Source organism: Macrobrachium nipponense, chromosome 26, assembly GCF_015104395.2.
Source record: "Macrobrachium nipponense isolate FS-2020 chromosome 26, ASM1510439v2, whole genome shotgun sequence".
In the NCBI taxonomy this organism is placed as follows: Eukaryota; Metazoa; Arthropoda; class Malacostraca; order Decapoda; family Palaemonidae; genus Macrobrachium; species Macrobrachium nipponense.
The window spans coordinates 74,829,502-74,848,875 of record NC_087215.1 but is presented as its reverse complement, the minus strand read 5'-3'; the positions used below and the strand labels follow the sequence as shown (position 1 = coordinate 74,848,875).

At 39.1% G+C, this 19,374-nt stretch overlaps 2 protein-coding genes across 2 annotated transcripts in view; both read right to left on the bottom strand.

Annotated features, from left to right (window-relative positions):
• LOC135200443 (uncharacterized) overlaps window positions 1-1,697 on the bottom strand; it is a 34,662-nt gene extending 32,965 nt beyond the window's left edge. The window contains exon 1 of the mRNA XM_064229081.1: window positions 839-1,697. Within this exon, the coding sequence (XP_064085151.1) occupies window positions 839-1,437 (599 nt within the window). The 5' untranslated portion in view covers window positions 1,438-1,697. The remainder of the gene's footprint in view (window positions 1-838) is intronic.
• The window catches only part of LOC135200444 (high mobility group nucleosome-binding domain-containing protein 5-like), a 73,829-nt gene continuing 56,151 nt past the window's right edge, over window positions 1,697-19,374 (bottom strand). Inside the window, exons 3-5 of the mRNA XM_064229082.1 lie at window positions 14,415-14,636; window positions 3,454-3,760; window positions 1,697-2,470 (exon numbers count right to left, since the gene is read on the bottom strand). Of these exons, the coding sequence (XP_064085152.1) occupies window positions 1,698-2,470; window positions 3,454-3,760; window positions 14,415-14,636 (1,302 nt within the window). The 3' untranslated portion in view covers window position 1,697. The remainder of the gene's footprint in view (window positions 2,471-3,453; window positions 3,761-14,414; window positions 14,637-19,374) is intronic.

The following is a 19,374-nucleotide window of genomic DNA, read 5'->3' as shown; positions in this document are numbered from 1 at the left end:
CTCTATATATATATATATATATATATATATATATATATATATATAAAGGTATAAGCCACGAAGGAAAAATAAACAACGGAGTTTCTGCAAAATCTTTCGATGTTCAACGTCCTCTACTCAGTTTATCTGCTGAGTAAAGGACGTTGAACGTCGAAAAATCTTGCAGAAACTCCGTTGTTTATTTTTCCTTCGCGGCTTCTACCTTTATTTATGGATTTATCACGTTCCAAACTTTCGTGATTCAGTTATACATGCATACATACATACATACATATATATTATGTATATACTTTTATATATATATATATATATATATATATATATAATATATATATATATATAATAATCATACATTACCGTGATTCGAGCTACAAATGCCTCTCTGTTGGCCGATTTGATAACGTCACTGTCCGTCCTGATTTCGTTCCCGTCCACTGGACGGTAGTTCGATCCCATGAGGGGACGAAATTATCAACAAAAAATTCCTTTCGGTACATATATGAAAATATATCAATTCCGAGGTAGGGCGAATTAGATATTAAAGGACATTTGTAGCTCGAATGATATATATATATATATATATATATATTATATATATATATATATATATATTATACTATAGGATAATTTAATTAAAATAAAATGAGGTTTACTGTGCAATGCATGCTTCTTTGTAAAACGCTTTTTTTTAAATGAAAATCACATCACAAAATACTTCAGCCTTCGTCTGTAACCGTCAGGGTGAAAAACAGAAATGCATAAAGATGAAGAAGAAGAAGAAGAAGAAGAAGAAGAAGAAGAAGATGGTGATGATGCCAGAATGCAGCAAATGACTCACCTTTTCAGGACCCTGTTCCTTCGCGACTGACCTGGTCCGTCCGCGTCACCTTCGCTGTCAGTAACTGAACCTCTGGTGTTTCTCCTCCTTGCCCTGGCCCGTCCACGTTCGGCCCCGCCCACTTTTTCCTTGGCCACGCCCACGTCTCCTCCCTTGACTGCCTTGGTCTTTATCTTAGTGGCGTTGCTTCTGTTGGGTCCCTTCGGAGTGGAATCAGTGTCGCCGTGTTTCCTCTTCCCCTGCATCGTCTTGGCAGCCTTCTGGTCGTCGCTGTTGTTGTTGTTGTTGTTGCTGTTTTTCCCGTCGGAGGCTTTCCCGCCCTTTTTATTTCCTTGGTCTCTCGGGGCGCTCTCCTCCTGACCTCCAGACGTCGAGGTCTCGCCCCCCGCCGTGAGCTTGATCCTGACCATGTCCCCGTTTTCGGCCCTGGCGTAGATGTTGCGACCGAAGTTCGACTCGTCCAGGCTACCTGCCGAATTTTCCGCGCCTTCCCGTTCGCTGTTTCCTGTGTCGATTCTGTCATTGTATCTATTTTCGTCATTGTCTCTATTTTCGTCATTGTCTGCGTTTCTGTTTCTGTGCCTTTCTTTGCGGCCCATCTCCTCGTCGTCATTCTTTTCACTATCCCCATCAATGCCGTTAATTTCGACAGCATCCCCATCAGCTTCTCTCAAGGGACGCGTTTTAGCCGGTTTTCTTTTCGATTCATCTTCGTTTTCGTCTGCCTCTTCTCCCCTTTGGTCTTGTTCTTCGTTCTGTCCCTTTTCAGCATCTCCATCTCTTTCCCCGTCATCTCCTTCATCTGCTCCCTCCCTTTCTCGGACATTTATCTTCTGTTCACTGACTTCCTCCCTCTTCTTCACGGTTCTAACGTCAGCCCCTCCTCCTCCTCCTTCTCCTCCTCCCCTTTCATCCTCTCCCTCCGCCTCGACGTCGCTTTTGTCGCCCTCGCCCCGCCCCCCCTCCCGGTGACATGGCGAGCTTTCGAATCTTTTGGTTTCTTCGTTTTATCGGTCGTTTCTTCGTCGTCGTCGTCTTCGCTGTGTTCCTCGCTGTTCCCGTCGGCCGCCGCCCCTTTTCTGTTTCCTTTGTGCCTCTTCTTCAACTGGCTCTTGCTATTTGTCTTGTGCAGGGCTTTATTAGCCCTCTTCTTCCCACCTTCATCGCCTGTCTCCTCCGATCTCTCGTCCATGCCCTTTTCGTCGCTCTCCGTTTCGGCTTTTCTCTTCCCTTCGCCTTCGCTTTTCCCATCTTCATCACCATCATCATCGTTATCGGCATTATCATCTTTCCCGCCAACGTTACCTCTCCTGTTTTCATTGGCTCCTGTTCTGCCTCCGGCCACGCCGTTTTTCGCCTTCCTTCTGTCTCCTCCTCCTCCTCCTCCTCCTCTCTTTTCTCTGTTCCTCCTGTTCCTCCTCGCCGCCCTTGCCTCCTGGTCCTCCTCCTCCGAGGTGTTGGAGCTGCCTTCCTCGCTGGCTCCTTCGTCATCCCCCTCGATGCTTCGTCTCCTTTCTCTGTTGTCGCTCATTCCGTCGCCTCTGTCTCTCGTCTCGTCGGCCTCTCTCTCTTCTTCCCCATCTTCTTGGCTCTGCCAATGGATGATGATGTTGCTGTCCAGGTTGTAGCGGTCTGTTGAGAGAGAAAATAAAACAAACAAACATATAATCTTGGAGTCTAAATTCACTTTGTCGTGTAGATTCACTTTGTCGTGTATAAGTCGATGCAGTTTTGTTATCTTTACAAAAGTAGATTAAAAAAACAGTCACAAGTATGGGACTTTTTTTTTCTATCAGAACAGAGTTCACTGTTACTCTGAATACCATAGAAGACCCTTATCCTAAAAATCCTTGCCAATGACCCTAATAAACCAAAAAAAACTTCTTTCAGTCTTCTTCTGCAGATGGAAAAAGAAACCCACAAGATTACTGAGTATAACTTGTTTACTGGTAAGTCTTTGCATAGTATTTCACTTAAAACTCGAGTGCTTTCATGTCCTACATGTGGCCCTTTCTCAAGAAATGTGAAGGTGGTCAGACTGGGTCAAGTTATACTCGGTAATCTTGTGGGTTTCTTTTTTCAATGACCCTAATCACATTTTCTTTCCCAGAATTTGCTTACTTTATATTCACTGGGACACAAAACAATATGAACGTATGGTCGACCATTTACGTATGTTATTCTTACCATAATGGGACCCCTCCCCCAACTAATGTATGCATAAATTTTTTATTTTTTCTAGAGTATATTTAGTTTCATGCAATTAAAGTTGTAGTAGTTAAGGTTCTGCTTAAATGGTTATTGCATTTAAAGTGTTAATTGTAAAAATTAAAATGCTGCAAATATTATATAACATGGTCTCTAGTGTTCTAGTTTAGATTTTTTTCTAAAGATTTATATGTGAATTTTTATATACTTTAGTTGGACCATAATCAAGAGCTCGTCATTTCAACAACTGTATATGTTGCGGTCAATAAACTTCTATCTATCTATCTATTCATGGTCGACCATTTCAGTAAGTTATTCTTTCCACAATGGGACGGCCGCCCCCCGTCTCCAAAGACCAGGCATTATACATTATGGCAACCACATGGTATCAAGACATCACGACTCACCAGTTGCCTTGATGCCAGGCGCACTCAAGGAATCCCCGTTGACGTCGGAAGACGGCCCCTCCCACTTCCCCTCGGCGTTCTCCGCCCAGCTCCTCAGATTCTCCGCCCTGGCGTAGGTCTCGCGCTGGGTGAGCCTCGAAGGACCGAAGGACTCGGACAGCTCCGTGTCCGACGCCAGGAGGTTCGAGAGGCTGGGGGCGTAGCGGAGGAGCTCCTCGCTCAGCTCCATGATGTGGATCTCGGGTTCCTCGGCGTGGGGCGGCAGGAAGTTCTTGGCCTTCACCATCTGCTCTTGGTGGGGCTTCACCTGAAATGCAGGAGGCGATGTTCATTTGTTAGCGCGTTTTGCTGACGAGCAGATACAGATACATTCACTGCAGGTGTAGTAATGTCATTCACTGCAGGTGCAATAATGTTAATAACACATGCCAAGGCCCAAGCGAAATATAATAGAATAAAATATAGAATTTAGGCCAAACGCCAAGCGCTACCTAAGTATCCCAACTTTACTCTGGATAAATATAAAGTCAAATGTTCATCAAAGACATTTTCCCCCCAATTTCACGAACACAACTTTCCCCTCTTCTTCTGCAATTCGGTCAATAACCCAGACCAGCGTTCGAATTCCCCACGGGGCTACTTTAACATGCAAGCTGTATAGGTATGAGCGCTTCTCCCCTCCCGAGTATATAGGCATCTCACAGAATCACGCAACGGGACGCCCCATCACAATATTCATGGCCCACTGCTGCGCCTACCAGATGAAGGGTCACCTTTTTTAATGAAACTTCCACCTGCTCGTACACCGACATCTTTCGGGTCTCATTATGACGCATTATTATGAAGTCGAAGACTTTTCGACCGTTTGGTGAGAGAGAGCCACACTGCGCTCAGCGCTCTTCTTCTATTTTGTTCTAGGAATCAACATTCGAGTAAAAGTTTTCATGGCAGTTATGAAAGGTTCTAAAAGAATAAGAAGAAGCGTTACCTCTGTCACAGAGGCGTCATTTCAGATTTTTCTTTGAAGAGGTTGGGGGGGGGGGGGGGGGGTAGAAATTACGGTATGGGTGGGGTGGCAAGCGAAGTGAGCCCTATCAGCTGGGGCTATGAGGGGGGCCGCTGTAAGCCTTTGATTTTTGGAACTTTATGGGCATTTTGGAGCATTTTGAAGCCATATAACTTTCACGTTGGATTAGATTTTACGGTTATCATTATTATTATTATTTCCAAGGGTTGGGGGCAAACCAACAATACAGTAAGATACTGCAATATCTAGCATACCTCATGTTATATGAAAACTACTGTCATTTAACAATTCGACTTTCCGCAGTTGCATAGGTTACTACGATCCTACCTGCTATAATCTCCACATTTTGATTCCTCCCACGAGAATGCTATTCTTGGCAGTTAATGATTCAACATGCTTGGCAGAAAACTATAAAGCATGCTAGGATTTTCATCAGAGAGTAAACCCTTCACGATATTTCTAGGCCTACTATAAAAATGAATCCCAATAACACATCTGCAATTTATGGTAACTTTCAGTACCTTCCCACCAGACATTATACACCAAGTAGCCTATATTCTCCAAGCAAAAGGATCACACCGAAATTCGTGCTTGTTCGTGCTCTTGGTACACAAACTTAATGAGTTATGGGGATTAATATTTTGTAGAAAAAAAACATATTATTCGATGCATGACGTTTAAACATGTCAAATAACGTGCTCACGAGATGACAGCCTAAAATATATTATGAAATTTTCAACTGGCTTATTTACTTGTGTAATAATTTCCACTTTTTATGAGGGAGAGACAAAGAAGGGCAAATGAAACCTTTCAGTTTGATTTTAGTCGGCAAACGAAAGATGGGAGCGGAAATGAGAAAAAAAAAATGGTGACGGTGTCAAAGGAGAATAAAAGAGATCATGAACTGTACTCAAAAGACAATCACTAATGTCTGATTGATTAATCAGTTCCTAGTCTCTTAAATTCTCCGTTGAGCCAACAGAGAATCAGAAGCCAACTCAAAGACACCCTGTAGCATGGAACGTACATTGTTCTTCCAAGAAATAATCGAAATTATGGGACAACCACCAATTGGATCTTATTTCAAACTGTCTCAATACCTACGACACATCCAATCCCATAAACATACGTTCAAATTCAAATACCCACAAATTAAGTAAACGAGAAGACAGTTTATTGTTAAACTAACCAATACGCGTGCCTGTACATACATATAGTATGTAAGTATACATACACACGTATATATATATATATATATATATATATATATATATATATATATATATATATATATATATATATAGAACGCTAAATATTACAGGTTGTCAACCTATGGAAAACGCAACGACAACCTCATTGCAGAGTGGGTTAGAAAGGGTAGCTGCTTTCAGGAAAATATATGAAAGCAAGTGGAAATTATTACTATTATCATTATTATTATTATTCAAAACACTGCATAAACAGCAACTGCACTGTTTCGGCGACTCCACGTACCCTATACAGATCAGAGAAACTTATTAGGACCACATCCCCGAAAATCAAAATCTCTGGCTTCTAGCAACTGACCGTGACAGCCCTGAGATCATCTTAATGGAGTCAGTCAAGAAGGACTGCAAAAGGAGAGAGAGAGAGAGAGAGAGAGAGAGAGAGAGAGAGAGAGAGAGAGAGAGAGAGACCATTCGACGGAAGATCGAGGGGGGGAAAGGAAACGAGAATAATGGCGACGACATTTGCATGATTTCAAAATCGTCTCTTCTTCTTTGATGTTACTGGAATAATTGCTGCTGACATTGAGTACGACGATTTCCAGCGGACTGAGGACACACGCACACAAGGTAAACAACAGCTCTCTCTCTCTCTCTCTCTCTCTCTCTCTCTCTCTCTATCTCTCTCTCTCTCTCTCTCTCTCTCAACACCGACATCTCAGTGCGATAATTCAGCTTGTAAAGTTTCTGACCCACGGAATAACATTTGAATACTGTTACCTGTTTTAAAACTCAGTTATTGTACAACTCATGTTGCAACTACTACATTGCTATTCTATTGCTGTTTTTTCCTAATGGCACAATTGCTACCGACTTCGTAGTGTTATATTCTTTCTTCTTTAAATTTTTTCATTTCCCATAAAACTGGTCTTCTATTGGAATGGAATGGAATGGAATGGAATACAGAATTTAGGCCAAAGGTCCAGCGCTGGGACCTATGAGGCCATTCACCGCTGAAAGGGAAATTGAAAGTAGAAATATTCTAAATGTATAATACGAGGAAAACTACAGTTGCACTGTGAGAGTAAAAATTAGGGTGGAAGAGCAAGAATATGAACGGAGGCACAGTAAAAGGAATGAAAGGGGTTGCAGTTAGGGTTACCGATGGGACGCTGCATAGAACCTTAAGTAATGCATACAGTGTACGGCGTGAGGTGAACTGACGGCACTACGCCCCTACGGGAAATGAGTCTTCTATTTACAGTGGTGGAAAACTTTTGGAAAATTTGTCCTTTTAGGCTTCTGTCATGTCTCGTTAAAATAAAATAATAATAATAATAATAATAATAATAATAATAATAATAATAATAATAATAATAATAATAAAAGCTCCACTGAAATTACAGACACAAGCAAGCTGTATGACATGCTGATTTCTGTAGATTACGTAGCTGTGGAAAATCGAAGCGTGCATGAGTGGTGGGAAAGTGGTATATTTTTCTTGGAAATTCCTTAATTTCCAAGAAAAGAAGAACTTCATTGTATTTCATGTTTATATAACCTTATTTTCATTTGTTCTGATTTTTGGTAGCCTTGTGTTGTAAAGGGACCAACATCTCTCTCTTTCTGATAAAAGTGACCTTCCAATTCGATCATTCAGTTTAAAACGTTTATGATTCGCGAGTCACACGTAAATAATCTAGTATTATTTCCATAATTGTTATAAATGACAATAATAATAAAAGTGTATTTTTACTCATTTACATTATCATACTACTACTAATAATATCAAAAGGATCAATTTGTGTTTAAAAAAATGTCACGGGACTCTACGGGAATAAACAAATTGTAAGCAGTAAGAAAACGTGAACGCATCAGAACAATTACCTCGAAAGCGAAACGTTTCAGAAATCCAACTGCGAATGATGACAAGAGAAATTCTTGCTGCAAAGGAACGACACGCAAGAAGAAAGGGGAATAAAAATTGGCTCCAGGAATGTTTGCGATACGTGGGAATAAAAGAATTGCATTCAGAAAGCGTTGTGATTTAAGAAAAGCAACAGGAATGTTTATGATGGATTGTGGAAGTATAAAACGTAGGGAATTCTTAGTTTTCTGTAAAAGAGGACTATTGGGATGGCTTTTTGTCAGATCTTAAAAGCTGCCTAGGTTAGAGGGCTGCAAATTGGTATGCTGATCATCTACCCTCCAATCATCAAGCATACAAAATTGCAGACCCCTAGACTCTGTGGTTTTTATTTTAGCGAAGGTTACAGGTAGCCATGATCGTGCGTGTCGCCGCTATAAATGCCAACATGGGCCACCGCCGGGCTGTCGCTGAAAGTTTCATACAGCATTATACGCTGTACAGAAAACTCGATTGCACCGAATTCGGCTAATTTTTTTACCTTTTTTTTTATCATTGTGGGAGCTGGGATTTAAGAAGCAGTTTGGCAGATCGAACAAAATGAAGACCATGCAAATAAAAACTCATAAACCCAGAATGGAAAGACATCAGATTCACCTTAAAACTCTATAGTGTTTAATTGAAGAAAGCAGCTGGTAATAATACATCAAAATCGATTACGAGTAGAACTGACATAGCGAGACACTATTGTTTACATATCGCTTCTTCTCGTGAGAGTGTGACGTGGATCATGAAAGAATATGGTGACCGAGAACTTGGAGAGGGTGTTGATGAGGGAACTCAAGTGGTAGTAGTTATGAAGAAAGACGAGTGAGCGGATTGTCAACACTATACTCGGTTTTTTTCCATCTGTCCACCCGCCTGTGGTGTTTGCGTATGGTAACACTGCATCCCGGGCTTTAGGTAGTTGCATTAACCTTACATTCAACAATTATAATAATATCCTATTTCGAATATTAACAGTGTAATTAGCATACAGTAGATTATTAAAACACTTTTCAGTTGCAAATTAACACCCAGATATCCTTTTATTTACCTAAAACTTACACATAGCGTAACTATCTAAAGCCCGGGACGCAGTGTTACCATACGCAAACACCACAGGCGGGTGGACAGATGGAAAAATACAAAGTATAGACGATGCGGGATGAGAATAAAACTGAAGTCAATGGAAACTCTCGTAAAACATCGAAGCAGAGAGAGAAAATGAATTCCTGTCTCTGTTATGATGTATAACATTTCAGAAGTGATTCCAGAAAATATTAGTAGACAAGAATTTTCCTGTAAAGAAAAAAGAAAGAAAATAAAAAGGGGGCGACGCACTGAAAGATAAACAAATCAATCAAGATTCGCTTATTAGGATGACCAAAATTCTGTTTCGGTGTCTTACCTTCTATGAACAAAAACAAGGCAAAAAATGCTCCCAAGTTTCTCGGGCAGCCGCGATCGAGTTTCCTGTACAGCGCATAGTTCTGCATGAGAATATCAGCCACGAATCATTAAACTTAGCTGCAGTCAATGAAACTTTCGGCCATAGCACGGTGGTGGCCTGTGTTGTTAGCACCTACAGTGGTGCCAGACGGACGATTAGGGATAACAATAACCTTAAATAAAATACAAACTACTGAGGCTAGAGGGCTGCAAATTGGTATGATTGATGATTGAAGGGTGGATGGTTAACATACCAATTTGCAGCCCTCTAGCCTCAGTAGTTTTAAAGATCTGAGGGCGGACAGAAAAAGTGAGGTTGGACACACAAAGCCATCTCGATAGTTTTCTCTTCAGAAAACCAAAAATGGACATCAAAAGATAAAACGCTTTCAATTTTGTCGTCGGCGGAGGAAAAAGGAGAAAGTGAAACGGGGGGGATTAGATCACAAATTAGGGATTAGGAGGAGGAGGAGGAGGAGGAGGAGGAGGAGGAGGAGGAGGAGGAGGAGGAGGAGGAGGAGGAGGAGGCAAAAAAATATATATAAAAATGAAAGAAAGGAAATCGCGACGATTATGCACGGCAGGGTCAGGGTCAAGGGAAACCTTCCAGCATGGAGAGAGAGAGAGAGAGAGAGAGAGAGAGAGAGAGAGAGAGAGAGAGAGAGAGAGAGAGAGATCCAGTATAATTTTATAAATGAATGTACGATCATCGCTAATAATTAGCAAGATCGCAATGAACGTATTACAAAAATCAGCATGAACGAAATTCAGCAATAAACCAGAGACAGAACTACTGCACTTTTAAATAATCCCGAGTCTTGATCGATAACTGTTACGTTCCGTCCACGATTGAGACATTCCTCCGGTCCCACAGGGAACCGCAATAAAAACAGAACCCTGGGGATAGAGGAATTCACAGTGGTAATTCACCGTAGCTGGCTGTTGTGGCTTCACACGAGGCTTTTATAGGTCATCAAATAATTAGCAGCGTAGGAAGATCCGAATCCTTCCGGTCCTCCAAACGCACCGCTGTACTGCGGAGTCAAGGGAGCGAGCCGTGAGGAGAGAGGGCGACACGCAATCGTGCGTGACGAAGGCAGAAGAAGAAGAAGACGAGGAAGAAGAAGAAGACGAAGAAGAAGCTAAGACATACCTGAGACCTTCAGCAGCATTAGAGACGCCACTGATCAGCTTGAGAAGCAGGGAGCGAGCGCATATTATCGATTTAGCTCTTCATTCATTGCTGCGACTTGAAAGCTGCCCTTCTCCCCCGTTTTCTTTCACTTGTTTGTACGTTTTCTGTCGGGTTGTTTTTGTGGACATTGTTCTCGGTATCATTATTCTTATTATTTTTTTAAGTTTACTTCTATACCAGTACTATTTTTATCCTTACAATGAATAAATTTATCACTTTTATTTTTAAAATGTTTTTTTTTTCAATTTCTTAATCAGTCGAACCCGAATGCTGATAACACTTAATCTTCTTGTATCATCGTATTTTGCAAAATGCAAATTTTGCAAGGAAACCAGTCATACCTTTATACCAGTTCCTCTACTTTCTTCTCGAGTTATTTCGTCAATATAATTATCAGTATTATTTCTACATCGTCTATCTTATATAGACGATTAGTTCAAACTTGCACTGTTTTTTTCTTCTCTGGCAATACATCGAATATTTCACCATCGCAATGTTATTAATTCTGATGAGAAGCGCGTCCTCTCTCATATACAAACATGTGTCAATTTGTTTGTTCTTTTCTGACAAAGCATATCATGATAAAACACCAGAATAAGTGATCTACATTCAGTGGATTTTATTAAAGCATTCTGTCGGCTTCTGGAGGCCTCATTGTCACCCACTCCCTATCAATGCGGGCTCGAAAATGTGCGTTGCAATTTTCAGCATTTTTCGGAAGGACAGAGGTCTTGCCCCTATGTAATCCTCTCCTCTTTTAGAGGTCTTGCTCCAGCACGAGGTCGAGCGGGTGGGGGTTGGGGGGGGGAGGGATTTCTCTATCCCGACCTCACGAAAGGAAGATTCATTTCCTAAGCTTTAAAATCTTCTTATTTATTTTTTCGTCCAGGAGAGATTCGTCCAATGCAATCGCTAGCAACGAGTCCTAAACTGGATCTCGTGTTTTAATCTACAACTCAGCCTACGTCCCACGAAATTAGTATCTTTGTCCATTGTCTCAGAACTGTCTCTAAAAATAGCTGCCTAATTGATGGCTGTAAACACTAGTATACCTGCAATCATACATCTTGTGGACCCTGTGTCACATCCCAGCCCTGGGAGGAAGCAGCGTTAGAACACAACGCGATAAAAGGACAATATTATCTTTTTGAATTTCTTATTCGTTTGAAGAAAGTGTTTAGTTATATGGGATTTCATTCTAGATTTATGCTCTGCAGCGTATGGTACTAAAAATATTAAAACTATCAAGTATATAAGCATAATTCCTCACAAAGAAAATGAAAGTATAAAAATGTCGTCATGAAACAGCACAAGCCCCAAAAACAATTTCAGTTTTCAGGTGTTCCAGATATCCTTTAGAAATCGAGTCTTCTTGAATTTACTAATCTTATAAACAAAAGACGTGAGCCATTTATACAACAACAAGTCATTTTCTTAGAAATATTTTGTTTGCACGAGAGATAATTGTGATACGAGTTAGATGTAAGGATTCCTTTACCTATACCAGCAAGGCCCTTTGAATATACTCAAGAGTATATTTAAAGGATCTTGGATACCAGGAGCCCTTTCAAGAGAAGTCTACCGTGACATAGGTGACCTCTCTCTCTCTCTCTCTCTCTCTCTCTCTCTCTCTCTCTCTCTCTCTCTCTCTCATTAACATGAAACAGCACGAGACAGCAGCTTTCTGTTGGAAAGGCAACGGACACCTTTCTGGGTAGTTTCTCGGATGTTTCTGTTATTCCTAATATTAATTCTATATAAATTTAATAAAGTAAAGGCGATTGCTATTCAACTCAGCCTGCTTCCTCTTTCCACATATGACCAAACTGTGCTACCAACACTTTTTGCCAAGATCGCACACTTAAACGTAATCTGGACAGACAGACTGTACGCACATGTGTTCGTACTCATAAATAAAACGGAATCACTCTCTGCGCACAAATAATAAATAAGTGACATCGATATATCTCAAGACTAAAGAATACTCGTAGCTAGAAAGAATAGAGCACTGAATATCCTAAGAGATGTATATCAAGACACTAATTACATATGCAGCAACCTTTTCAAAGACCATCAAGTAAATTATCTCTATTACAAAACAAAATAGTCGTTGTTTTATTATCCGCAATATTTGTTAAATGGAACGTCAATTTAGGCTAAGTCCAAGCGCTGGGACCTACGACGTCACTCAGCGGTGAAAGAGAAACTGGGAGTAAAGAGTGTGACAGGAACAAATCCTCGCAGTGGCACTATGAACCATTTTTATGTGAGGGATGAGAAGTAAGATGGAAGAAAGAGAATATGAACGGAGGTACAGTAAAAGGAATGGAAGGGGTTGCAGCTAGAACCCCAAGCAATGCTTACCACAGTGCATCGCGTGACTCCCACCCCCAACCACGGGGCAATACTTAGAGCTACGTGGAGTCTGTAATAACAGCTTACCCAAATGCAGTAACTCTCTCTCTCTCTCTCTCTCTCTCTCTCTCTCTCTCTCTCTCTCTCTCTCTTTTATTAGCGTGCAACTGCAGTTTTCATCACCATACAGTTCTAAAAAGCAACAACTTTTTTTTTTTTTTTTTTTTTTTGAAGACACGAGATTATTGTTGAACATGTCCCTTTGGCTGCTGCTGTCTTTGTTACGTGTTCGTTGCTGCTGATGTGTGTTTTGTTATGACTGATATCAGTTCTATAGAACTCTAATGAATAAAGAATATCGTTATTAGCTTTACTCTCATTTGGTCTTGTCACACATGACCAAACTGTTCAGTCAAGACTTATTGTCATGGTTACACACTTTCATTCACGTAAGTACAAATCAAACAGACTATACATACACATATATAAAATTCACATTCTGTACATATAACAAAAAAATAAGCCACATCGTTGTCTCAACGCTAAAGATATGAATGACAACAAGAATGAATCCAGGTGTAGAATATACGAGAGGTGTATCATGACACTGATGACGAGATGTGAATTTTGATTGGAATTAGATGTGCAGAAGTTTTTCAAAGGGTGCTGACTCTTAAGCATAAAGGAAAAAAAAAACTGTCACAACTGAAACTGTAGTCGTTTTATATGCGCAGTATTTATAATACCTACGTGGAGTTTATAATAGCAGCTTAACCAATTGTAGCAACTCGCATGCGATCTCTCTCTCTCTCTCTCTCTCTCTCTCTCTCTCTGTGATAAATGACTTTGTGTTGTTTCTGAAGTATTAGGACTCTCTCTTTCTCTCTCTCTCTCTCTCTCTCTCTATCTCTATGACGTATATGACTTTGCGTTTGTTTCCTGATGTCGTCTCTCTTCTCTCTCGCCTCGCTCTCTTCTCTCTCTCTCTCTCTCTCTCTCTCTCTCGTGTACCAGTCGTTTTATATATAAAAAAGCAAGATGCAGTCGATGCATATCGCAGCTGATTCGACGACTTTCTTATTTCATTGTAAAAAAAAAAGTTTCTTATAACCTTTTGGCCACAATATCGTTAGTGCCAATATTTTTGCAGGTTTTTCCAACTGAAAAGCTTAGAAGTCCGATAGGAAATGAAAGAAAAAATTCCTCACAAAAGCGACTCTAATCCATACAAGATACAAGAAAGAGTTTAGCCTTTTTGTCCTGTTATCGTCAAGCAGGTTTATATTTATTTATTTTCATATTTCCACAGGAAAGACAATATTGGCGGAATTTCACACAAGACTCTAGCATCACTGACTACCCGAATTATATATAGAAGTTAAATAAAAGGTTAAGAAATGATTACTTACCACAGTGAAAAAGATGTAATTGAAGAATCCAATAAAAAACCCAAACAGAATCATTACTATACTGTTTTTTTTCCCCTCTGTCCACCCGCCTGTGGTGTTTTCGTATGGTAACAGTGCGTCCCGGGGTTTTAAATAGTAACATTTTCACTTTCAACAATAACAACAGTATTTTATTTTGAATATTAACAGTGTAATTTGCATACAGTACATTACTGAAACAATTTTCAGTTGCAAATGTACACCCAGATATCCTTTCATTTACCTAAAACTTACACATAGCGAACCTATCTAAAGCCCGGGACGCAGTGTTACCATACGCAAACACCACAGGCGGGTGGACAGATGGAAAAAAACAGAGTATAATTACCTAAATATAACAACAGAAAATAGACAAAAATAACCAGTACATCACCTGAGTAAAATTCCTGCCAACGCTCTTGATGAAGACATAATGTTCGGGGACATCGTCTCCTAGCTGACCAGTCAGCTCTTGCCGGAGGTCAACCAGCGTCACGTCCGGTAGTACCCTGACGAAGCCGGCCGAGACCGTCTCTTCGACGACCGTGTTCCTCGCCAGACGGCGGAAGGGAATCCATTTGTCTTGCGGGAGGATGTACACGTGCAAATCCGACAGCTGTGAAAAGAAGATCAAACATGAGTTGATTTGCTTGTGGGGATGCTCGAGAAAGAGAGAGAGAGAGAGAGAGAATAAATGTAGCCTAATAAAACCTAACGTATATGCATACAGGCTTATGTGTGTATGTGTGTGTGTGTGTGTGTGTTTGAGCGTACGAAATATTATACACATGTTCATCTTTAACCGTGACTTCTCTTGTTTTCTTAGTAGCCAGGCCATATTTGGGGAAATGGCTGATGAAAAATAAATAAATAAAACTTAATATCTAAAAGCAGAAAAACACAAAAAGATGAGAAGTTCGAAAGTTAGCTCCATGACAAACACCCTTATTCTTCTATATGAGAACATAAATGCAATGATGAAGTGCATTTTGGCAATATACCCCATGGCCTAAATAAGTACCGGTATATTCATTGCTTTGTGCCAGAGCAGGCCAGATCCACAATTTCACAAACAATGGAACAGTTTGTAAGGTGCGAATGGCCTTCCTACGATCACCCATGCGACAGTTAATTTGGGCTTGTCCACTGCGCCTTTCTTTGTCAACGGAGTCAGTTTACAAATCTGTCATGCTCAAAGTTAAAACTTGAAAATATTACCGAACTCTTCTAGGTTCGGACACTTCCAGTTTACATGCAAAATGGCGACGTGTTAAGTACCAGCCCCTTAGAAATGAACGTAGACCATAAAACAATGACGGGAAATACTATATAAACATAAAAAAAAAAAAATGGACAAAAGACGGTAACTATCTTTTCACATCTATACTAAAATGTAGAGCAGTTTGCGGCCTTTCCGCCAATATATTTATCATCAAAATATCTATCCTGTACGCTTAATTATATATATATTTGCAGGTGCGAGAAAGTACAATCACAGAGGGACCCCGCTCCCTTTTGTATGTGCACGTCACGGACACTACGTTTCCGTCCGCACAGTTTCCTTATATGTTTCCTTTTCTGATCAATATATATATATATATATATAATATATATATATATATATATATATATATATATATATATATATACATTCGTATTAAGCTACAAATGTCCTTTAATATCTAATTCTCTCTACCTCAGAATTTTTAGTTGATAATAATTTCGTCGGCTCCCGGGCGGTGGATGTGACCAGATATATATATATATATATATATATATATATAATATATATTAATATATATATATATATATACATATATATATATATATATATATATATATATTAGATATATAGTATTTATGTGTAAAATCGGTGTGATTTGTTTCAAAGCGCGTGTTATTTCCGGAAAACAATTATTTCACTTTAACATAACCTTAGGCAATAGTCAACAAGGTCAAGTGCACTTTAGAATAGTATACAATATCTACTAAACAGAAAACGTACCAATGCACAACAGAAAACAGTGAAAAGCTAAGTATTTTCAAGGTAAACTATGATAAAACATACATGCGTCCCTCTATCTTTTTTTTATTCACAGCCGCCTTTACTCGCAATTATGGTTTAGACAGGCTATCAAATTAACATTGGGAATGTCATATTTTTTTCATTTTAATTATTTTACTTCCACCGCAAAGTAGCATGCCTTTCCTGTGCTGATCTTACTAATTCCATACGGCTATCTTTCTTTACGGGAGCTTGATGTTAAGATATTTATTGCTTATTCTTATTTAATAAGAAATTAGAAAACAGTCCATTCATAACTATTGAGAAACAATTAATAAACTCAATTAGTATAATGATGATTATATAACAGCTTTGGATGAAATACTATTTCCTTTATCATCCCATTTTTTTTCTTTTGTCCACACACATCTATCCTATTATAATAGGATAGATGTGTGTGGATATATATATATATAAATATATATATATATATATATATATTATATATATATATATATATATAATAATTATCAACGATAATTATCGTTGCAACACTGTCTCAGCCTTTTCCTTCTGAGGTTACTCCATTTTATGAAAGTTTTGTACCTGAGTCTGTAGAAACTGTTAGGTAACGCATTCCCACGATTTTCATTTCATCGAGGGAACTATTTATGATTATGTATTACATAATCATAAATAGTTCCCTTGTTTATTATTACTATTATTATTATCATTATTAGATGAAACCTATTCATATGGAACAAGGTAACAGGGCCACTGACTTGAAATTCAAGCGTCCATAGAATATGGTGTTCATTAGGAAGAAATGGAAAATTTTTATTTGTTTATATAGTTTATTGTGTAGACATGGAAACTTTGAGCACCTACTAATTGATCTTATATAGAATCAAACAAAGCTAACAAGAAAAAAAGATGCACTTCTACATTTAAGTTCGGCTTTCAAGTTCATTTAAATTGTCTTGGAGGAGAATCCACGTAGCGGCAAGGTTATCGAGCGTGTTTTCTTATAAAATCACGCTGGCAGGATTGCTGGAATACATTTGAGGGTTTTTGTCAATATTCATTGCGTTAACACGTGTCTATACAAGCAAAAGAGCGCTGTAGCTAATAAGCTCTTATAGTAAAAGCAAATGGATTTTCTTTAATATTTGTATGCACGTGTTCCCTTGCATAATTAATAAATACATTGTTTATGCAAGGGCATATTCTGGAGGACAAGTGACTCGCCTTTGATGGTTTATTCCTTCAGCTTTGGAATTCCAAAATGCTATATCTAGAAGCTGTATGTCCATGTCGTGTAAATGAATTAAATATTGAAGTAGCCTGCGTGTTTTCGTACAAAAATTCACCACACGGCTTGCTCCTAAACAGAACGAAATAGCCAGGAACTTATTTATAAACATCGTAATTATGAAGTTCTTCGCATCCATCAAATAATAAAATGGAACAACGAGGTCTGTAGCTCAGTATATATATATATATATATATATATATATATATATATATATATATATATATATATATATATATATATATATGTATTGTCGTTTTAGAGAAGACAGTTGTCTTTAAATATAACAATAACATCTAGCCTTGTGGTGTATATGAAATTATATAATATATATATATATATATATATATATATATATATATATATAATATATATATATATATATATATATATATATTAGAGCCCACGGAAAAATAAACCAAAGGAAATTCAGGAAGGACTGAAAACTGAGGGGAACCGGAAGCAGAAAGAATGAAGGGGCAAAGAAATGCGACACGACAGATAAGGGGAAGGTAATAAAGCACAGGGCGGACATGCCGTATCAATGTCCAGAGCATCGAGAGGTTAGTGAACCTCTATGCCATTGATTTCCAAGCAATTTCGGAAGGACCGTGTAATTCGGTGCGTAAGAGCGTTTCCCCCCCAAAAAAATGCTCTGGCAGCAGGAATTTCATCCATTAATAAGAAATTAATCTTTTTTGGTTCAATCATGAATTTCACCAAATTACTAAGTCACGATGTTTGGGTTAATTCACAAATGATCTCAAGGCGCCTATAACTAATTTGACGTTGTCGCTCTGTCTGTCTGTTTAAAATACCAATTTATCTGTGTATATACCTTGGTAAGAGCTACTTGAAGTACCTATTCAACTGCGTAAGACAGAAAAGGAGTGAAGCGCCTCAGTGGCGTGGTCGTTATGGCGTTGGCGTGCCACCTCGTTGGCCGCGAGTTCGATTCTCGGCCATTCCATTGAGGTTTGAGAGATGTGTATTTCTAGTATACAAGTTCACTCTCATATGGTTCGGGAGTCGCGTAAAGCCGTTGGTCCCGTTGCTGAATAACCACTGGTTCCATGCAACGTCAAAACACCACACAAACAAAACAAAGAAAAGGAGTGAAACTGGAGTCATTTTAAATAACTATTTAATGTAAGACAGCAACCAATGTAAAACCCTAGCTTTACCTAGCTAGATTAGATATCTCCCAGGGACTTGATGCAACTGTACAGAAACCTCATCGATACTTCGTTGAACACCATCAAAGTTGAGTCGAGATGATTCTAGACTTCAGGCAAAAGGACAAGCGCTGGGACCTATGAGGTTATTCAGCGCTGAAATGGAGATTGGCTGTAAAAGGTCTGAACAGGAGGAAAACCTCAAAGCAGTTGTAAGATGAAGAGAGAGAATAAGAAAGGAGGCACAGTCAAAGGAACGAAGGTGGTTGCACCACACGAGGTCCACTGACGGCACTATCCCCCTACGGTGAACACCATCAAAGTAACTAAATATACATTAGTTTGACCAGACCACTAAGCTGATTAACATATCTCCTAGCTAGGGCTGGCCAGGAGGATTAGTTTTTTTTTTTTTTTTTTTTTTTTTTTTTTTTACGTGGCTAGGTTTCTTATCAAAGGAACCTACAGCTTATTGTGGGATCCAAACCACATCGAAAAATGAATTTCTAATCACCAGAAATACATTCCTCTGCTTCCGCACTGACAACCTCAGGAAGCGAACTTGGGCTACCAGATTGAGAGCAGAGTACGGAATCCACTCTTCCAGTGGGGAACTAAATATCAAAGAGGCTGCGTTATTCAAATTTAATTTATTGCATGTCCATTTAAGCATCTGAGCATAAGGGGGATGGACGGGCTAATGAAGATTGATTTGCAAACGTACTTTTCTGTACAGAAAGCGGTTGAATTACGAACTTATCAGTGACTTTTTTTTTTTTTTTGCTTTATGGACCTTATATAGAACTGGTGGTATATTTATATATATATATATATATATATATATATACTATATATATATATA